This window comes from Lepidochelys kempii, chromosome 9 (genome assembly GCF_965140285.1).
Source record: "Lepidochelys kempii isolate rLepKem1 chromosome 9, rLepKem1.hap1, whole genome shotgun sequence".
NCBI classification, from domain to species: Eukaryota; Metazoa; Chordata; order Testudines; family Cheloniidae; genus Lepidochelys; species Lepidochelys kempii.
This window is the reverse complement of record NC_136388.1, coordinates 62,493,837-62,513,921: the sequence shown is the minus strand read 5'-3', so window position 1 is coordinate 62,513,921 and position 20,085 is coordinate 62,493,837. Positions and strand designations below refer to the sequence as shown.

General features: G+C 54.8%; 1 protein-coding gene across 4 annotated transcripts in view; it reads left to right on the top strand.

Moving 5' to 3' along the window:
• KLF8 (KLF transcription factor 8) overlaps positions 1-20,085 on the top strand; it is a 93,034-nt gene that overhangs the window by 47,153 nt on the left and 25,796 nt on the right. Inside the window, exon 1 of one of the 4 annotated variants that reach the window (XM_073360689.2) lies at positions 12,315-12,930. The exons of the other annotated variants lie outside the window; for them this stretch is intronic. Coding sequence (XP_073216790.1) covers positions 12,862-12,930 — 69 coding nt within the window. The 5' untranslated portion in view covers positions 12,315-12,861. Of the gene's footprint in view, positions 1-12,314; positions 12,931-20,085 lie in introns of those variants that run through there. 4 annotated transcript variants of the gene reach the window in all.

The window sequence follows — 20,085 nt, the reverse complement described above, 5'->3', positions numbered from 1 at the left end:
CCTGATATTCTATGTGCGGCAGCAGGGGCTGGCACCCCCCCAGCGGCTGGAGGCCCTCCAGGGTAATGCTGCCCTGGGAGGTGCAGGGAGCTCAGCTTGGCTCGTCAGTGTAAGAAGTTACAGAGCAGCATCTCTGACGTAGGCTGAACAAATAAAGGGGGTCTAATGCCTGCCCTCTGCCTCCATGGGGGAAACCTGCTTGGAGCCTCTGTCCGGCTCGCTATCCATTCTCCCCGCGGTCAGGAACAGGGCAGCCATGAAGGCAGCTGTTCCCCGATCCTTGCGCGCTGCCATGGCTTAGCCTCCATCTCTCCAGCTCTGCACTGAGCTGGGCAAAAGGAACAGAACAGCCCTCTTTCCATCCAGTGGGAGGGCCTGGCTCTCCTCCCTGGTCCCCTGTGTAAATCAGGAGTGACTCCACTGTTTACCAGTGCAGTTTTAGTACAGGTGTAAACTCCCCAGGAGATCAATATCAGGCCTCTGCACAAAAGCCCAGGCAGAGGCTGTGCTGCACATTAACCCTAGTGCCGCCCTCACTCCCTGCTCCAAACTGCTAGTCCCCTCCCCCTACACCCATCCTGCCTCGTGCTGTTTAACCCTTTCTCTTCTCTCTGGACAATAGCCCCAGCCCCTTGGACTGGACCAGGCCAGCCCCGCCCCTCCTCACAATTGTAGGTTCTCCCCCACTGTCCCTCGCCAGACCATCCCCCGCAGCCATTCAGTTCCCTAGCTGCCAGGCCCTCCTTACAGCCCCCTGGGTAAAAGCCTGAGCAGCCCCTTCCCCCAGGCCTGACAAAAATGCTGCCAGGTGGGGCCCAGCTGGAAATCCAGCAGCAGGGGGAGGGATCCTAGATGAGAGATAAAGCACCTCAACGGGTGGCTGTCAATGAGGACAAGGCTGGTGGTGGAGGGGGGCGAAAGGGGGATGTGCTGAGACTCTCCCCTTCTGGAGGAAGAGCCCACAGGTGCTGGGAGGGGAGGGGCAGGGAGTCTGAGATCGCGGGAAAAGACTGGGCTGTGGAGGAGATGAAGAACAGCCTGTCCTCCTGGCAATAAGCAAAGGGGGGATGAGAGGGGCTGCCGCATAAGAAGTGATGCCTTGGCAGGGCACTGCTGCTCCCATGGCAGTGTGCTTCCCCCACCCCCATTGGTTTTATAGTTCATGTGCTATTAAGGCACCCCATGGTGTCTTGGAGCCTGTCTCTGCAGCCTCTTCCTGCAAGGCGGGTTTAAGGACAGGAGTGTTTCACTCTCCCCTCTGAAGTTTGCCCTGGAAACAGGAGCGGAATGTAGGCTGTCCCTTAGGGCTTGTCCACATGGGATGTTATAGTGGTGTGAGGTAAGGTGTGAATTTCAACTCCTGTAGTCACACCAGTCTAACCCCTGTGTGGACACTCTCATTATCAGGGTCACCTTTTTCTGGTTTCACTTAAACCCTTCCAAAGCAACAGAGGCTAACCTGGAAAAAGGCCCCTCTGATACCACCTGGTATCCACAAGGGGGTGGGGGGTGTCATGCTGGTGTATAACTAGTACGGTCTACTTAGACTGGTATAACTCCTGCAGACAAACCTGTACGCTAGCAAGTTGTATAGCTTTAACTATCCTGGGGTATAGTGCACTCAAGGAGCTGAGAGCCCACTTGGCCTGGCCTCTTGGGGTGGGGCAATAGATGTTGAGTAATCCTACACACAACCTTAAGGCCTGGCCTACACTTAACCCCCCTTCCCCCCCCCAAATAGAAGAATGCTACCATTGTTCAGGGAGGTGTTGTTCCTACAGCAGTGCAAACACCCTATCTGGTGTTGGAAGCATCTACACTGAATGAGGGAGGCAACCTAGTGACAGAGGATGTGGAAAAAACTAATATACTCGATGCTTTTTTTGCCTCTGTCTTCACGAACAATGTCAGATCCCAGACTACTGCACTGGGCAGCACAGCATGGGGAGGAGGTGACCAGCCCTCTGTGGAGAAAGAAGTGGTTCGGGACTATTTAGAAAAGCTGGACGAGCACAAGTCCATGGGGCTGGATGTGCTGCATCCGAGAGTGCTAAAGGAGTTGGTGGATGTGATTGCAGAGCCATTGGCCGTTATCTTATCATGGCGATCGGGGGAAGTCCTGGATGACTGGAAAAAGGCTAATGTTGTGCCCATATTTTAAAAAGGGAAGAAGGAGGATCCTGGGAACTACAGGCCAGTCAGCCTCACCTCAGTCCCTGGAAAAATCATGGAGCAGGTCCTCAAGGAATCAATTCTGAAGCACTTAGAGGAGAGGAAAGTGATCAGGAACAGTCAGCATGGATTCACCAAGGGCAAGTCATGCCTGACTAATCTAATTGCCTTCTATGACGAGATAACTGGCTCTGTGGATGAGGGGAAAGCAGTGGACGTGTTGTTCCTTGACTTTAGCAAAGCTTTTGGCACGGTCTCCCACAGTATTCTTGCCAGCAAGTTAAAGAAGTATGGGCTGGATGAATGGACTATAAGGTGGATAAAAAGTTGGCTAGATTGTCAGGCTCAACGGGTAGTGATCAATGGTTCCATGTCTAGTTGGCAGCCGGTTTCAAGTGGAGTGCCCCAAAGGTCGGTCCTAAGGCCGGTTTTGTTCAATATCTTCATAAATGATCTGGAGGATGGTGTGGATTGCACCCTCAGCAAGTTTGCAGATGACACTAAACTGGGAGGAGAGGTAGAAATGCTGGAGGGTAGGGATAGAATACAGAGAGCCCTAGACAAATTAAAGGATTGGGCCAAAAGAAATCTGATGAGGTTCAACAAGGACAAGTGCAGAGTCCTGCACTTAGGATGGAAGAATCCCATGCACCGCTACAGACCAGGGACCGAATGGCTCGGCAGCAGTTCTGCAGAAAAGGACCTAGGGGTTACAGTGGACGAGAAGCTGGATATGAGTCAACAGTGTGCCCTTGTTGCCAAGAAGGCCAATGGCATTTTGGGATGTATAAGTAGGAGCATTGCCAGCAGATCGAGGGACGTGATTGTTCCCCTCTATTCAACATTGGTGAGGCCTCATCTGGAGTACTGTGTCCAGTTTTGGGCCCCACACTACAAGAAGGATGTGGAAAAATTGGAAAGAGTCCAGCGGAGGGCAACAAAAATGATTAGGGGACTGGAACACATGACTTATGAGGAGAGGCTGAGGGAACTGGGATTGTTTAGTCTGCGGAAGAGAAGAATGAGGGGGGATTTGATAGCTGCTTTCAACTACCTGAAAGGGGGTTCCAAAGAGGATGGATCTAGACTATTCTCAGTGGTAGCAGATGACAGAACAAGGAGTAATGGTCTCAAGTTGCAGTTGGGGAGGTTTAGGTTGGATATTAGGAAAAACTTTTTCACTAGGAGGGTGGTGAAACACTGGAATGGGTTACCTAGGGTGGTGGTGGAATCTCCTTCCTTTGAAGTTTTTAAGGTCAGGCTTGACAAAGCCCTGGCGGGAATGATTTAGTTGGGGATTGGTCCTGCTTTGAGCAGGGGCTTGGACTAGATGACCTTCTGGGGTCCCTTCCAACCCTGATATTCTATGATTCTATTATTCTATACATGCTATGGGGTTATGCAGGTGTAGCTATGCCTACGTAGCTCTGCTGGTATAGTCTCCGTAGCGTAGACCATATCCTGAAATATAGGGCAGGCATCTCCCATTGCTCTGGAGTAATAAGTGAGGTGTAAGGTCACTGTAATGACCAGAGCCGTGACTCACTGCTCAGCAATAGCACCCACATGGTTCTGGTCTTGAGCACTGAGGGATGATTACCCCATCCCATTCAGAAGGGCCTTTCCTGTTGGACATCAGCCACCTGGGCAGACAGAAAAGCCCTTGGATTAACATCTAGATAGGTAGGTTACGTGTCACACCCTTAGCATTCTAAGCGGTCTGATTTGCAGGATCACATGACTGCAAGTTGTTTTGCCTTGTTCCCTTACTTTAATTGATCATAATCCTTTGAGCTATTGACTAGGTGGCAATCGAGGAGGACAATGGAGGTGCCTCCCTATGGGGTAATACCCATTTTGCATCCCATGATGCAGCACCTTTGGCAAAGAAATCCACGCTGCTGGGGTGCAGGGGGTCGGGGTCTGTGTCAGGCAGCATGTAGGGCTGGCCCATGCTGAGTTAAAGCAGGGGTCACCCCTGTAATGCTACAGCCAGTGTGGACCCGAGGACAGATACAACCTCTGTGGGCCTGTGCCCTTGTGTAAGGTTATCCTAGAGGGTGTGGTTGGCAGTGTTTTTCCTGTGGGCTGTTTTTTCCTTTGGGTACAGGATGCCGCTCTGAGGCGGTGGGGAGTGGCTGGCAGAAGGGTGGGCAGTGATGTCCCTGGCTTGTTGGCTGAAAATTGCTCAGGGGGCTGAGCAGTGTTGGGGGTGGTGGTGGTGGAAAACAGAGGCAACAAAGGCAGGCCACCCAAAGGAGGCACATGGGTGCTGGAGGTGCAGGCCAGTGTCTCTGGGGGGGCGGGATGTGGTTGAGTGTGTCCGGCTGTTTTGCATACTGCCGGGGATGCTCCCCGTGGCACTGCCAGGCTTACGCTGTCTATCAGCAGCGGGCTCCTCTCTAGCTAGCCTTATCGGGCCCAGTTGGCTGGAAGGCTCTAATGGCCCAGAGCAAAAGGGTGTGTTAAAGGGGATGTTTTCACCAGTGCAGCCCTGCATGGGGTAGGGGGTGATGGGCTGGATTAGGACTGTGTGCGCTGGCCTAGAAAGAGAGTTCTAAACATGGCGCCACCAGCTAAGGATGCCGTACGCATCATGAAGTAGGGGGCTAAACTGGATCTAAAAGTGGGGTCATCAACAGGCAGACTGCTGGCTAAATCCAGACTGCCAGATGCTTTTGAACGTACCCTGAAATCTATTTACTACTTACTATCATTATTTCTATATTGTTATTGTTTTCTCTGGAGTCTGGACCTTGACAAAAAATAATTGACTACCCCTGATCTAAAACCACTACTCTAGCTTAGGCCCTTTGTATGGGTTTGATGCCATTTGGGCTCCTGGGCTAGCGGCAGGTGAGCAGGGGATCCCTGATGCCGCTGTAGATGGGGAGTGCATGCAGGCATGGCTGCCTTGGAAAGCTGTTTGTAACACTAATGAACACAGCCTCAGGGAGGATTCCCCACAAAGGCCCTTTGCCTGGCTGGTGGGATGTATGGATGTTATAGGCTCCCCTCATTAAGTGACCAGGCCTCCTCCCTTTAGTCCCCATAGACGGGCACACAAAGCCCAGCATGAAGCTAATGAACCTCCCCCAAAAGAGGAATGTGCTTTCATCCCTTTCAGCGCTCTCCCCACCCCTACCCCCGCCTAGGGGACAGGAGACCAGGAGGGATGGGGCTTGGCAAGGAGCGGATTGGCTGGGGCTGGGGGGGTGCAGGAAGTGGGTGTGCCTGTGGCTCAGCGGGAGCAGGATGGAAATTGGCCACTGACCTCAAGCAAAGGTGAGGGTGGGGAGCTCCTGCTGCCAGGGCCCGTCCCCCTCCCCCGCTGTGTGGAGGGGCAAGAGAGCAACTGGAATGTGCCCTGCTCTGTACAGTGGGAGATGCTGCTGCAGAGGGGTGGGAGGACCTCTGCTTGGGCAGAGCAGATATTGGAAAGTTCACACAAGCCTGCTCCATGCCAGAGTCCTTGGGGAGCACTCGGCCCAGCACAGACGAGGCCCAGGCATCTTTACCCTTAGATCCACTGCCAGCAATTGGCGTGGTGGTACCGATGCCCTATCTCTGCTAGAGCTTCCTGCTGGGCGAGCTGCAGTCCTGGGAAGCTTCACTACAGCCTGAGAACACATGTCGGAGGGGAAGTTACCCTGATGATGTGCTCCGAGGGTCCCAGCCATATGAGGGTCTCAAAGCACGTTGCTAAGGAAGGGTCCACAAGTGTCACTGTCCCATTTTACAGATGAGGGAAGCTGAGACATGGGGAGGGCCTGGGGTTAGAACCCCAGTGATTCTGCTTCTTTATTAAGAGTGATATGGAGCCCGTCAAGATGATGTCTTAATGGGCCAGCTGTTATAGGATCAGACTCCCTTGGGGTGTTTCCTATTGATTGATGTGATTTTAGTCTCTGCACAGGAGTATTTACTTACTCCTATTTATTTAAAACATGCCACTCCGTGGCTCTCAGTGCATGTCCAGGCATATTTCCCAGCCTGAGTGGGATGCATTGCAGCTTGTGGTTCGAGCTGTGGCTCCCCAGAGCTGAGATAGCAGGGAGGGTGCAGGTCAGGAGTGAGGGCCAGGAGCAGAGCTGTGTAAGGGCACAGTGCTGGGATAGCAGTAGCTGCAGGATGCCAGTTACTCGGCTGATGGCCCCACTTCAGCAATGGGTTAGGGCTAAGATGGCAGGAGAGTTTGCTGGGGATCCCGCTCTGTAGCCTTAAGCCCCTCTTGGATGTGTTTGGGGCTCCTGCAGGAGACGTAGATGAAGCAGCCTCGACCTGGCAGGGAACCCCAGCCACAGACATGTCAGCACTTCATGGGCCAAGACTATAATGCAGGACAGGGATTCGGCCCCAAGCCCTTCCTTGGGTGTGGGCTGTTTAAGGGTCACGGCAGCTGGTGTCAGTGACTCTTCATCTCAGCTTAGTCTGGTCTTGCGCCCCTTGCTTGCGGTTGTGGGGGAGGGAATGGTGTGTAGGAAATGAGCTCCACTTGTGGTTGCGTGTGAGATGTGCCTGTGTCCATTCCCAGGAGGGTGTGGCAGGGCAGGGAGGGGAATACGCTCAGTCGCGGGTGTGGATGAGGACATGCCTAGAGCTTTCAATGTGCCCACACCCATTTACGGGGCGGGACGGGGTCAGAGAGTGCCCATTCAAGGAGGGATGGGAGCTCTGCAGAGCAGAGAAGCTGACCGCACCCATTTGCTGGGGAAGAGGGTGGGGCTACGGGCATGCTAGGAGTTCCCTCATGATTAGTCTGGAGACCCTCAGAAGGGCTCTGTTTGTGTGCAGGTGAATTCCCTCCCCTGTGTCTCTCCAGGGACTCTGATGGGCTCTCGCAGGAATGAAGTGGGCCCAATCATGGGAAAGTGCTGGGGCATAGATGGCTCATGGTAGCTGTGCCTGACCTAAACTCAGCTGAGCCACGTCAAGGCTTTTTGTCTTTAGGAAACTGGATAGCTTTCAATCTAGGATCAGTCCGCTTACCTGTGGCTGAGGGAAGGAGGCATCCGTGATCTAAATAGCCTGATCCTACATAAACCAGAGCAAATCTGCTTTCCCTGCATATCGAGGCAGCTCCCAGCCTTTGGGTTGGGTTCCTAGTGCCCCCCAAAATCATGGAGATGATCACGTGTCTAAAGCCTGAAGTGGCCAAGGTCTCCCAGCCCTTTTCAGGGCTCCCCCGTGGCAGCCTGTGGACAGTAGGACTTTGGGGCAGTCTGATGAGAGCCCTGGTCCATGATGACCACTGACCTACTTGGCTGCCTTGGCCATCAGGGCTGGTGGATAGGGGCACCCAGTGAGTCTCGAGTGCAGGGTTCCAGGAGTAGAATTTGGAGTGGGGATTTTCACACACCCATCAGAAGCTTTGGAATTCCCCCTTAGCCCAGCCTCGCCATGGTACAGGAGGTGGGGTTGCTGCCCGAACCAGTTTCTCCCTGCCAGCTCGGCTGGCAAGACATTGAAATAGATCCGAAATACGTCTGAGGACAGAATGCAGTCATTGTGCTGGCCTCGGAGGCAATTGGTGCTCTTGGCATTGGTGGAATGATGTCATTGGTTGCCTGGTAACCTGGGGTGGCACTGTCTGCATGGCGATGCTGTCTTTGCCCGTTCAAGTCGCCTGCTCTAGAAGGTTTCACCTCCAGGGCGGAGCCATCGCTAAGCGTCGTCCCCGGGAGCGCATGGCAGCGGGCTGGTGACATGGAGCGGTCGTTGGTTTGGGAATGGGCATTGCCACATGGGCCAGCATTTTGTAGTTAAAGGGATCACAAGGGAACAGAGTGACCTGTCAGTGGGAGGTGGTGCCCACTGCATCCTTGGATCTGATTTTATCCCTCGCAGCTCAATGCCTCCTGAGACTGCCCGCTTCTACTCCCCATATGGCTGGCCCTGGCTGTCTGCCAAGAGAAGCAGACAGAGGTGTGTTGTGTGGCCTCTCTATTGGAGCCCTAGTTGCCCAGCTGGCAGAATAAGCAAGGAATGGAGCTTCAGCCCCCCTTTCCCCCCCCCCCCCACCTCTCATGTCAGCAGCTATGGGATTTATTTCTCTTTGTCACTAGAGATGGGCCCCCAACCAAACCCGCTGCTTCCAAAGGCCCCAGGCTTCTCAGCTGGCCCTTCGCCCTTCAGCAGCCTGGCCCTGGATCGGGGAGGCCAGGACCATAAGGCTGGTTTGGATACTGCTGCAGCCGTTGCCAATCGCATAGCTCCAGCCCCGTGCTGTGCCTTTTGTGGGCCCAGTGCGGCCCTGGCCCAGCCCAGTGGTGCCTGGTTCCGCAGGAGGCGGCTGCCGGGGCTGCGGTGGCGTTCCAGGCTGGAGCCGCTGCGCCAGCCCTGGTGACGTGGGTGAATAGCGGTGCCGGGGGAACACAGGCTCCTCTCTATTCTGCCTTCCCCCACCCCAAGCCTCCTGCCCAGCTGGAGCTCCAGAGGGTTTTGTTTGTTCAGCTTGGGAGCAGGGAGGGTGGAGTCAGGGAGGCCTTTCGTTCCCCTGCCTCTCCCACCCCACAGCCAGGGCAGGGCTAGGCTGGAGCTAGCCTGGGCTGGAGAAATAGCCCTGTCAGCAGCAGCAGCCAGGGCCCCCCAGTGCCGTGTCTGGCTCCACACCTCTCAGCTGCTCTGCGTTAGGCCACGCTTGGTTTAACCCTTGCCTACCAGCCCCAACTGCCTCTCTCAGCCCTGCGGGAGGGGCAGATGCTGCCTTTGGAACCAAGTACCTGAGCCGGCCTCTGGCCAGGGTGGCATGGCAGGGGTTAAAACTAGGTAGCAGCGGGGGCGCTGGAGCCTCGGCGAGTGGGGGTGGAGCAGGGTGGGAGCGTTATGAGGGTATGTGCTTTGGGGAGAGGTCGGTGTATGCAGGTGATAAGCGGGGGAATAGTCCCGCTATTGTGGGGAACTTTCCTGGCTTCGGCACTACCCTGGTGAAGTGGGCTAGCGAAAGGATCTGAGTCCTTGCTCCCACTTCCTTTACCCAGTGGCCTCCCTGCCCTTGAGGACTCCCCTTCCACTCTCCTGCCTGGAAGAGTCCTCGTAACCCCGACAAGGCTGGGCCCAGGATTCCTGGGGGGCTTGACCCCCAACCCTGCTGTGGTCACCTAGGACACCTAGGGTGTCCCCACTCTGGGGTACTCTCTCTGCACTGGGCACTTCTCTGACCCACTGACCATTACATACAAGTTAAAGCAAATGCAAGTTATTTAATCAACAATTAATTTTAAAAAGAATAAGGAATAATGAGAAAGGCTAAAGGAAACACATCAACCCGCTCTGTGGCAGGGAACATCACAAACAGTGTCTCTGCAATGTCAGGGCAGTTCAGTGTCTGTTCCTTGTAATTCCCAGGCCACCTTCTCAGGCCCTGGCTGTGCTGCAGGGATGCTGTGGGTTGGACACTTGCTCTGGTGGTGGTCACGTGCTCTCAGGCTCTAAGTGGTAGGACCCTTCTTCCCAGTGTCGCCCCCACCCTGTCGGGGTTACGATCCAAGCCTGGCCTGCAGAGCCTCGTGGCTGAGGCGTCTCCCTGTGCTGGGCCCGCTGCCCAGGGTCCCCCTCGCTCTCCCCAGCTGCTCACCGCACCCAGCTCTGGACTGCTCCAGCCCCAGCTCCACCACTCTGTCTCTGCACTGCGGCTGCTGCTCTGCCTCCAGCTCCCTGGGCTGCTTCTTTGGCCCCTCTGGCTCTGGTTGCTGCAGCTCTGCTCCCAGGACAGGTCTGCTCTGCAGGCTGCTTCTGGAACTCTGCTCCCAGCACTGACCTGCTTCCTGGGCTGCTTTTTTTGCCCCTCTGGCTCTGGTTGCTGCAGCTCTGCTCCTAGGACAGAGTCTGCTCTCTCTGGGCTGCTTTTCTGGTCCCTCTGGATCTGGCACAGCTCTGCTCCCCAGCTTAGCTTGGGCCTCTGCTTTCTCCTTGGCTCAGCCCCACTCTGTCTGACCCAGGCAAATCCAGCTCACATGGAGGACGGGGCCTCCCTGGCCTCCTGACTCCCTGATTAGCCTGCCCACCCTGTCATTCAGGCTGACCTGGAGCTTTGGCCTCTCCCCATTGTTCCTGGGGGCCATTGTTCCTGGGGGCTGTCAGTCTCAGGGTCCTGATTCCCCATCGACCCTTCCCCCTTTTTAGTAGTGGGAGCTAGCAACTAAAACACCCCCACTGAATGTTAGTAAGGGGGCAACAGTCCCCTTACACAGGTGCAGTGAGAGAATGTGGAATAGAAGTGCAGTGAAGTGCCAGGGGAATATCAGCATGGGGGTAGGTGTAGGGGGTGGGTCAGTGCAATGCGGGATGTTGAAGGGAGGTGCAATGGGGTGTCGGGGGTTTAGCATGGTGCTGTGGTAGGCGGGGTGTCGGTGCAGTGGGGGGTTTGTAGGGAGATGCAATGGGGTGTCTCGGCGGGTTCAGTGTGGTGCTGTTGTAGGGGGTGTGTCAGTGGAGTGGGGGGGTGTTGGTGTTGGGGGTTCAGAATGGTGCTGTTGTGGGGGTGTAGTGGGGGTGTCAGTGCAAAGAGGGCATTGCAAGTAGGTGGAATGGGGAGTCGAGAGTTCAGAGTGGTGGGGTGGGGGTGCGTCAGTGCATTGAGGGGGTTGTAGTTAGGTGCAGTGGGGTGTCTCAGGAGCGTTCGGCCTAGGGAGGTGTGTGGGGCGGGGGGGGGGCATTGTCTTTTCTACAGCTTCCGAGCTTGTATCTGTTTTGGGGTGTGATCACTTCCAGATGTAGCTTGTGTCCACACACGTACTTGCTGTCCCAGTTTCCAACCAATCCCTTATCCCCCTTGTCAGCTGCCTCAGCTTGGCGTGTCCTTGGCTTCCAGCTTGGCCCACTGTCCATTTGTGCTGGGGACAGAACCCTCTAACGGGTACCTGTGCCAGCAGCTCGGCTCTTCCTCCCTCCCTGCTGTGTGCACTAGGCACCCCAGGGGTGCTCTGCGGGCGTGGGGAGAGAGCGGCCCAGACTTTCCCAGCATGCCCTGTTGTCCGCACAGCTCAGCCATGGGTGCCAGGCAGAAGGAGCTCTCTCAAGTGGTGCGTGTCACAGTTGGGTCGAAGGAGCGTTGCCAGCTGGCTGCTGAAACGCTGTTGTGCTTGCAGCATGGGCAGGCCCGAAAATCTGGCTGATTTGGGTGGTCTGGGCAGTAGCCTGGGGCAGCTGACTCTCGGGTGGGAGGCAGGCTGCATGCCCAATGGGTTGGCATAAACTGTCTGCTCCGCTGAGGCCGGCAGCCCCAGCTGTTTGATTTTAAGACACTCTGCAGTCCTGCCTCTTAGAAGCTTCCTTGGTGTAAGTCCATTAGAAATGGTGCTGGCTCAGTGATGTCTGCTATTGGGCCCTCTCCCCTGCCCCAGACTTCAGGGAAGGGTGGACTGGGGGGAGTTCCCTCATCACCCCATCCCACAAGGAGCCCTGAAGGGTCCTGCCTTTTGGGGTCTTACCCAGGGCACAGTTAAAGGGGAGAGTGCGCATGTGTGAATCTCTCTCTTGCCCTGTTCAGGCCTGGTGTGCATGTCCTGCATGTGGCTGGAAGGAAGGTTTGGGGGGTGTCACAGGCCACTACCCCCCCCCGCCTTAGCACAAGCCCTATCAGGAATCTCCTAGCCAGACGTGCATTGGGCTGCCTTTCTGCTGGGAGGGGAGGCTGCAGACCTACAGGTTCCTTCCCTTCCCTGCGGGAGAGCGTGCAGCCCAGATCTATCTCTTTTAAGGGGAGCCTCTGATTAGCCCCCCCGTCAGTCCCCTCCCCCGTCTGTCCCCTTGCGGGGAGCACACCGTGACCTCCCCGTCCTTGCTGGATCTCGTGTGCTCGCCGTTGCCATGGCGAGCATTGTGTCTAAATATTGCAACCAGTTGTCAGGCTGCCTTTCCCTGCCTGCCCCTTCCTGGCTTCCAAAGCGCCGGGCGCTCGCTGGCGCAACGACCCACTTTGCTGCGGCTTCTGCGTGGGTGCCAAGGGATGGAGGCTGGGGGAAGGAGCCGAACGCTGCCCGGCGAGGCGTCCCCACCTGGGGACAGGCGAACTGGCACGCTTTGGCGGCAGGGGAGGAGCCGGCAGCCGCAGGCTTGGCTTGGCACTCAGCCCCTCCCTTCCCTCCCCTCTCTGCAGCCCGTCCCTTTTAAGGAGCTCCACCCAGGGTCAGGCCAGGGTGGAGCTGTCAGACTATTCACACCTCACAGCCCAGGGCTGGCAGGCTAGACACACCAGCAGCAGGCAGCTCTTTATTCAGAGAGAGACTCCTCTGTGGAGGAGCAGAGCTCTCTGACTGCTTCGCGGTTGTGCATCTCCATGGAAGGCTGAAGGCTTGGGCCTGTGCAGACCCCAACGTGAACGTATATCAATAATAAGGTGCCGCCATTGGCCACATCTCTCCCTTTTTTGTTTTGTTCTTTTTTAATTCCCCTTCCGCGTTCTTCTGTTCACCCGAGAGGCGTGTGGGGAAGAAACTTGGCTGAGGATCTAGGGACCTCGACAGCGTGCTAAGTTGCCAGGTGTACAGGCCGGAGGAGGTGAGGGAGAACGGTGGACCCACCCTGACCGCCAGCCGGCAGAGCCCTGGGTTTTGCAGGGGGACCCCGACTGCACCCACACGGGCTGGTATCCCACCTCCTTTGCCTGCTCCCGGCCGCCAGGAATAGGAGCGTCGTGCAGACCTCGCGCGTGGTGAGGGGCAGCTGTTCGGAGCCCGGCTCAGGAGCATGATCCTCCCCGCAGACAGCATGAGCGCCGTGCAGTACCGGAGGAGCCCACCGCGTGCCGGCTGGGCGGTAAGTGGCTGGCTGCTTCTCTGGTGGGGAGCTGGGATGCTCCCCTTGGGGCAGGCTGCAATGCTGGGGTGGCATTTTCCACTCTTGTACTCCAGGGCTGCATGGCGTAGGCGAGCTACTTTCTGGGGGGGTCAGGATATCTCCCCAAGCCCTCACGGGGTACATCCCCGATCCTGCCCTTCTCCTTTTTAACAGCCGTTCTCACCCCCCAATTCACACATGCACCAGTCCTGGGCATGGCCCCAGTTCCCCCTCCCCCACTCTGCCATAGCAGCCCTGGAGAGGAGGGGGCACCCACTGGGCCTTAAAGCCATGGGATGGTTGCTCAGCCCTGGAGGGCTCTGAGTCCCCGGTCCCCTTTGGACTCCGAGGGCGGGCGGGTGTGTGCAGAGAGGGGGATGGGTGTGTGCCTGTCTCCTCCCCCAAAGCCGGTGCATGGGAGGCCAAAGCAGAAAGAGCTCCAGCGGGCTGCAAGGCCAGAGGCAGCAGGGTGCACTGCCCCTTTAAGAGGGGGCTGGGACATGGGGGACCTTTAAGGAGCAGATGGGAGAACAATTTGTGGCGTGTGCACTGCCCCTTTAAGGAGGGGAGGAGGAGGAGGAAGGTGTGCCGCACCCACTCGCCTCCCCTGCTCTTTAAGAGCCTGATGCCCTCAGCCGACACTGGGTGGCAGCAGCAGGAGGGAGGACTGGCGGGGAGAAGGGGTGTTTGGGCTGTATTCCAGGTTTTGTTATGGTCCAGGATATGCACACACCTCCCTCTGCGGGGGTCCCCCAGTGTGGATGGGAGGTTTGCCTCACGTGGTTATTGTTGCATTCAACATCATGCAGTGGGGGATCTGCTCCCCCTCAGGGTGCTGCCAGTGCCCCTTTGTCTCTTTTCCTTTCCCTTGCCCTCTCCTCTGTTTTCCCCTCTGCATTTTCTTCCCTGCAGCAGCTTCCAGCTCCCACCTCTGGAGGGCACCATTCCCCCCACCCCCATTTTCTGTTCCATCTGGCAGTGGAATAGTGAATATTAATGTAGAAGTGTTGTCATTAGGCCTTAAAGATGACACCCCAGTGAGATTAGTAGGGCAGGGCTGTTCACCCCTTGGAGTTATTGTTTAAGGCTGTCTGCAGACTCAGGCAGACCTTGTGCCTTTACTTTACATTTGGGCCCCATTTTATTTCTGCAGCCAGGAGGGCTAGAAACATACTTTAAATGAATGCCACAATTCTGCACAGCCTGAATATGCGTCATGCGGGCCACACCAATACTTCATGAGGGCTGGATCTAGCCTGCGGGGCTGCATGTTGGTTGCCCCTGGTGTAGAAAGAGTCAGGGACCTCCCTGCTGCTAAAGCCCTTGGGAAGGAGGGGATAAAAGAGTGTTTCTTTCTCCTGAGTGATGCCTCTAACTGCTCCCAAGAAGTCCTTCTCCGTGCTGCCCCCCAGCTAGACAGGCCAGTCTGGGGATCCCTGGGAAGGGCCCCACTGGGAGGATACACAAGCAATGCTGGGCTGTTATGTCCCGTCTGTTCTCACTTGTGAGATCATTGAGGATGAGGACAAGGCGAGTGGGATGATCTGGGGTGCCCCTCTGGGACTGGCCATGTGTGAAGTCTTCCGACTTCAGATCTCTCCTCCGCACCAGAGCCCTTCTGGGCTCCCCACTGAGTCCCCAGCTCCCCCAGAAGCCATCCCCAGCTGCTTTGAGTCCCAAAGAAAGTGTGTCCTTGGCTATGATTTGGTCCAGGATGGGACTGGCGTCTCTCTCCCCATGGTCACTTGAGTTTGTCCTGTTCTGGTTAGGAGGGATGGAGATCCATCACCAGCTGGTGGGAAATGGGGCCAGGTGTTCCCAGCTGGCAGCAGTGGTGGAGCCCAGGTGGCTGCAGGTGGAATTCTGCCTGCCCCTGGGGCAGTGCTGTCTCTCTAGGTCAGAACTTCAGCCAGGGTTGGTATATGGGAAGGCTGAACTGTCTGTGTGCTGGGGAGACATGGAGGGCTCAAGGCTCCAGCGTTGTCACTGAAAGCCTGCCAGGCCTTTCCCATGCCCTCTCCCCAGTTTATCACCTGGCGATCGCCAGGAAAGCTGAGCCTGCTGTGGAGCCGAATGGTTGGTCAGTGCAAAGTTGTTCCCCAAGGCAGAATCCTGAGCCCTTTGCAGTCTCGGAGCTACTCCTAATGCTGAATGTCATCCCAATGTGGCCTCCACAGCTTCTCCACCAGAACTCGGCCAGCACCTGATTACATGGAAAGGCAATGTCAGGACAGTGCTAAGAGGACAGGATGGAAAATAAACTCGCCTTAAAGCAGTGGGTGCAGCTGTTTGGATACGTTTCTCCCTGCCCCCCCTTTGTGTTCATCTCTTCTCTGGGGGCCGGGAGCTTTGCATTCATTAGTAACCAAATCTCCCCATGTTGCCTGCAACTCCTGCTGTTCCAATCTCTCCAGGTTCCCATATGCACTTCCCCCTCCACTTGTGGTGTCCTCTGCAAATCTGGTTATGGCTGAGTCAAGGAAAACCAGACAAAGAAATCCATAGGGATCTTGGGGCTCTGAATTCAGCTGATCCGGGACCCCTCAAGTGTCTTTGGCTGAGCTACTAAGAACTAGCAGGAAGCTTCAGGGCTTGAGGACGGAGAAGCTTCCTCTGTAGCTAACAGTGCTGCCCTTTAAATGATCATTCCTGGGCCCTCCGAATTCCAAGGCCATTGAGGGGAATGGGGCAGTTCACAGCTCTCAGAGCTATTGTATCAGGCTCTCAGCAGACATAGGGCATGTCCACACTTAAACCACTGCGCTGCTGTAGACACTCCCAGCAGGAAAGATGGCGGTGGCCTAGTGCTGTCTACACTGGGGTAACTGTGGTGTGGATTTTACACACTCCTGAGTGATGTAGTTGTGCCCACCCAATTTTCTAGTGTAGACCAGGCCTGTGCTAACTCGACTCAAACCAGGTGTAAACTGATTGAACTGTGCCCACATTAGGCGGATGCCATGGTTAGGCTACACTTGATTAATCAAAAGGAGTACTTGTGGCACCTTAGAGATTAACCAATTTATTTGAGCATAAGCTTTTGTGAGCTACAGCTCACTTCATCGGATGCATAAAGTGGAAAAAGCAGTGAGGATGTTTTATACATACAGTCCATGAAAAAATGGGTGTTTATCACTTCAAACCCCCCACCCCACTCTCCTGCTGGTAAAAGCCATTTTTTCATGGTCTGTGTGTATAAAACATCCTCACTGCTTTTTCCACTTTATGCATCCGATGAAGTGAGCTATAGCTCATGAAAGCTTATGCTCAAATAAATTGGTTAGTCTCTAAGATGCCACAAGTACTCCTTTTCTTTTTGCGAATACAGACTAACACGGGTGCTACTCTGAAACTTGATTAATCAGTGCAGCCTTTGCTGTCTAGACAAGGCCTTACTTTTGTGCAAACTGAAATTCTGGAACATCAGATGAAAACTTGGCAGAGATACTGGGATGGTCAGTCCAACCCCAGAGTTACAAATCCCATCATACTAACCCTAATATGGGGATTTATTCCAGTTTTGCTAACCATAGCTACATAGTGTCTCCCTACATTTCCCCTGCAGTTTCAATTGGATATGGGATTGTAGGGTAATTGCTAGGATCATCTGGGTAGGTTTTACTTAACTCCCTGCCATTGCAGGGGCCTTGGCATTGGTGCACATTGGTCCCTCCTGTTTTCTGCCCATGGGCTGCAGTACTTCGGCTGAATTCTGGGTGTTGGGCTTGACGTGATATACAGTGGGTCAGACTGGATGATCTGACGCGCTCTGTTCTGGCACTTCCTGTCCTGAACTCTTGTGGAATGTTGCTGTTGAACAGTGGCCACGTTTCACTCCAGTGGTGGCTGCATCTCTGTGTGGAAGGGCCCTTGGGGATGAGCACTATAGAAATGTAAGCTTCTGTGGCTTTGAGTGTGATTCCTGAATCTCTGCTGGATACCAGCGAGAGGGAACGTGGGGAATGAGGCTGTTGCAGGCGGTGCGAATCCTATGTCTGATAGGGTCTTTTGGGGTGCAGTATGTTTGTTTGTTTTTTCCCGCTTGGTGCTGTCTGTGTGTGGGGGTTTGTGAGGGAGGAGAAAGGTGATGCTGAAGCAGACTGGAGAGACAATTCCATTCCATGGGCCTCATCTCTTGCTTTAGGAAGGAGCCAGGGCTTTGAAGTGCATGGGTGTGGGACAGTAGGTTTGGCTCTGTGTCAGGTCTGGTGTAGTCTTCTCTGCTGTGCATGGATCCGCCTCCTGTGTCCCTGAGGAAATAGCGAGAACGAGCTAGGAAACTCTCACCTGGGCTGAGCTCGGATACCCCAGCAATGAGCGTGTTATAAATACGCTGCTAGGGTTCTGCAGACTGGATTTCAAGCCCCGTGTTGATGCTCAGGAGCTGTGGTGTGTTTATGCCGAGCCTGTGGAATACTTTGGTGTGAAATGCTGGTCCTCCCAGTGCTGTTAGCCTCCAATATAAAGAGCTTTGCTGTATCTTGGCTTGTAGTTTCCTGGCATCTCCATCTCTGCTGATCCCTGGGATCTGAGAGCGCTCGCAATGTTTCCTCCTTTGGAGCCACTTCTGAATGCAACCCTTCGCTTGGTCCCCATGACCTTTGACCCTTGGTGCTGGGAGTCTGGGATCTCCTTGCTGTGAGGCCCCATTGCCCATCTTGGAAGCTGGGGTGACAGTTAGCCCCACGGTAAGGTCACTGAAGCTGGTTGGAAGGCTGGACTGGGCTGCTAGTTTGCTACCAACTGTTGTAGCACGTCTTGTGGGGACCCTTCTAGATGGGTTTTCTATGGGGTCTCTGTATCTTGCCCGTGGGATCAATGTGCTCTGTTGGCTTTGTCCACACTAAGCGTCTGTGCTCCGAATGTTTGTTGGCTGCTGCATGATATAGTGCGCTGTGAGGCACTGCTGAAAGGGACAGCTGGAGCCCGGCCCCCTGGAATCACAGGGCCACATGGCAATGCACTGAGGCAGCACTTCAGCAGGATGGCATGGTGTTGACCACACAGGGATTTCCAGACCCTCTTCTTGCCGGGTGAACTCCTGCTCGCAGGACACAAGCCTGGCTGGCAGCCCTTTGCATCGCCCCCCTCTGTACCTCCCGGCTTCTCCATGAGGGAGCGGGTCTGGGGTCTGTTGCTGTTCATTTGCGACTCTGATCGAACATTAAAAGCAGCTCCCCCTCTCACTCATTTGAGGGGCATTGGGCTCCCCGTTCACACTGTCCCGGGGAGGTTGAGGCAGGTTTGTAGGTACTCCTGGAGGTCACCTCCTTCAAAGGAGCCTGCTGGGTTCCTAACCTGGGGCTCGAGGACAGGTTCCCAATCCTCCATTTCTGGGGCTGTGGGGACACAGCTTGCTCAGTAGTGGGCAGAGGACTGTTATAATAAGCCTGTGTTGTCTAGGAATTCATAGTTCTGTTCCACAGCCTCCCAGGGCCACATGCTGTGACTAATTGGTAGCAACTGTGATGCTCCAACAGCACAGACTACTACCCGTTGAGCTCATGGAGAATCTCCTTTTGCTGATAATATATAGGGACTATGACACACACTCAGGCAGTTCTGACTGCACCAAACACAGCCTGGCAATTTGGGTCAATAACCAGGGAATGGTATTCCTAAATCAGAGGCCCCCAGGGGAGGGCTGCAGGATTCCTATGCTGCTTTGGAGTCCCCTAGAGGTTAAAGACTGATGATCTCTGGCACATGCATCCCACTTACTGGTTGAAAGCTACAGCTCCTTGTAGCCCATGGCAACTTCCTGTCTAACCCCTCTCCTGCTGCGCTGAGCCGCAGGAGGGGATGGTGCTCGTGGCTAATGATTTCAGAGCTAGCTGACAGAGGCTGCTGTTCCCCGGCTATGCATGCACAGCCATTCTGGCTGGATTTCCAGGTGATTACAAGGAAATGCCAAACCAGCATATCTTGGTTCTTGAACATCCCTTAATCCCCACAGGGATCTGTGCACCATGAGGCAGTGAATAGCTCTGCCTTAACTGGAGAGCACATGCTCTTTTGGGGGCTCAATTCAGCTTCCTTTGACATCCGTGCCCAATCTCCTGTTGACTCAAGTGGTAGCCGGTTGGGGCCCTCACTCCTTTTTTTTTTCTTTTTTTCTTCCCCTTCTTAAGGTATGTGGTTTAAAAAGAAATAAAAAAATCTTCCTTCAATAAACTCCAAAGTGGGGTCTGAACCCTCCTGCTTCAAAGCATAACCTTGGGGGCTGGGAGGAAATATGTAGGGGCATGTTCTCCCATAACTGTCTCTTGTGGGGGTATCTTGCACATCTCTCTGAAGCATCCATTGGAATGCGTCCGATGAAGTGAGCTGCAGCTCACAAAAGCTTATGCTCAAATACCTTTGTTAGTCTCTAAGGTGCCACAAGTACTCCCGTTCTTTTTGCAAATACAGACTAACACAGCTGCTACTCTGAAACCTGTCAGAGACAGGATACGGGGCTGGGTGGACTCACTGGTCTGATCCAGTCTGGTGCTTCCTATGCTCCTGGTATTCCTGCTAACAGATTAGATGATTTGTAACAAAATAGCTTTAACCATGGATTTCCTTTTAATGGCTGAGGCAGCTGGCTTCAATTTCAACCCATCAGGCACTTTGGAACAGGGCTGGTCAGTTTCACGTTTCGTCTCCAGTCTGTTTCCCTCTGACCGTAGCCCAAAGCTTCGATATTTGGAATCCCAGCCAGGGAATTTTTAAATTCACTCACTGCTCAAGGGGAAAGAAATACCCTTAGAACTGAAACTCACAAAATCCTATCCACATATGTTTGTGTTAAGTAAGCTTCCTAAGCGTTAACAGCTCATGCGTACGGGGCCTTGAAAGGCTCTGCTCCTGCCAACTTCCTTTGGCGTAGGTAGGTTTCCTCTGTGCTTAGATTCTGCCTGGGTCGAACAGAACCAGCCTGCCTCTGCCCGTTTTTGCCCAAGACTCAATCCGTAAATCCTCACACACACACCCCTTGTCCCCACTACTCTTTGTATATTTCATGCTGCTTCCTCCCAGCCCCTGACCATGCAGAAATACCACAAGGCAGGCTGGGCTTGTGAGACTTCCAGCCTGGCTCTGCAGGCCCAAATCATTGGGGGCGTCTCTGGATCCTTTCAATGGTGGCCCCTT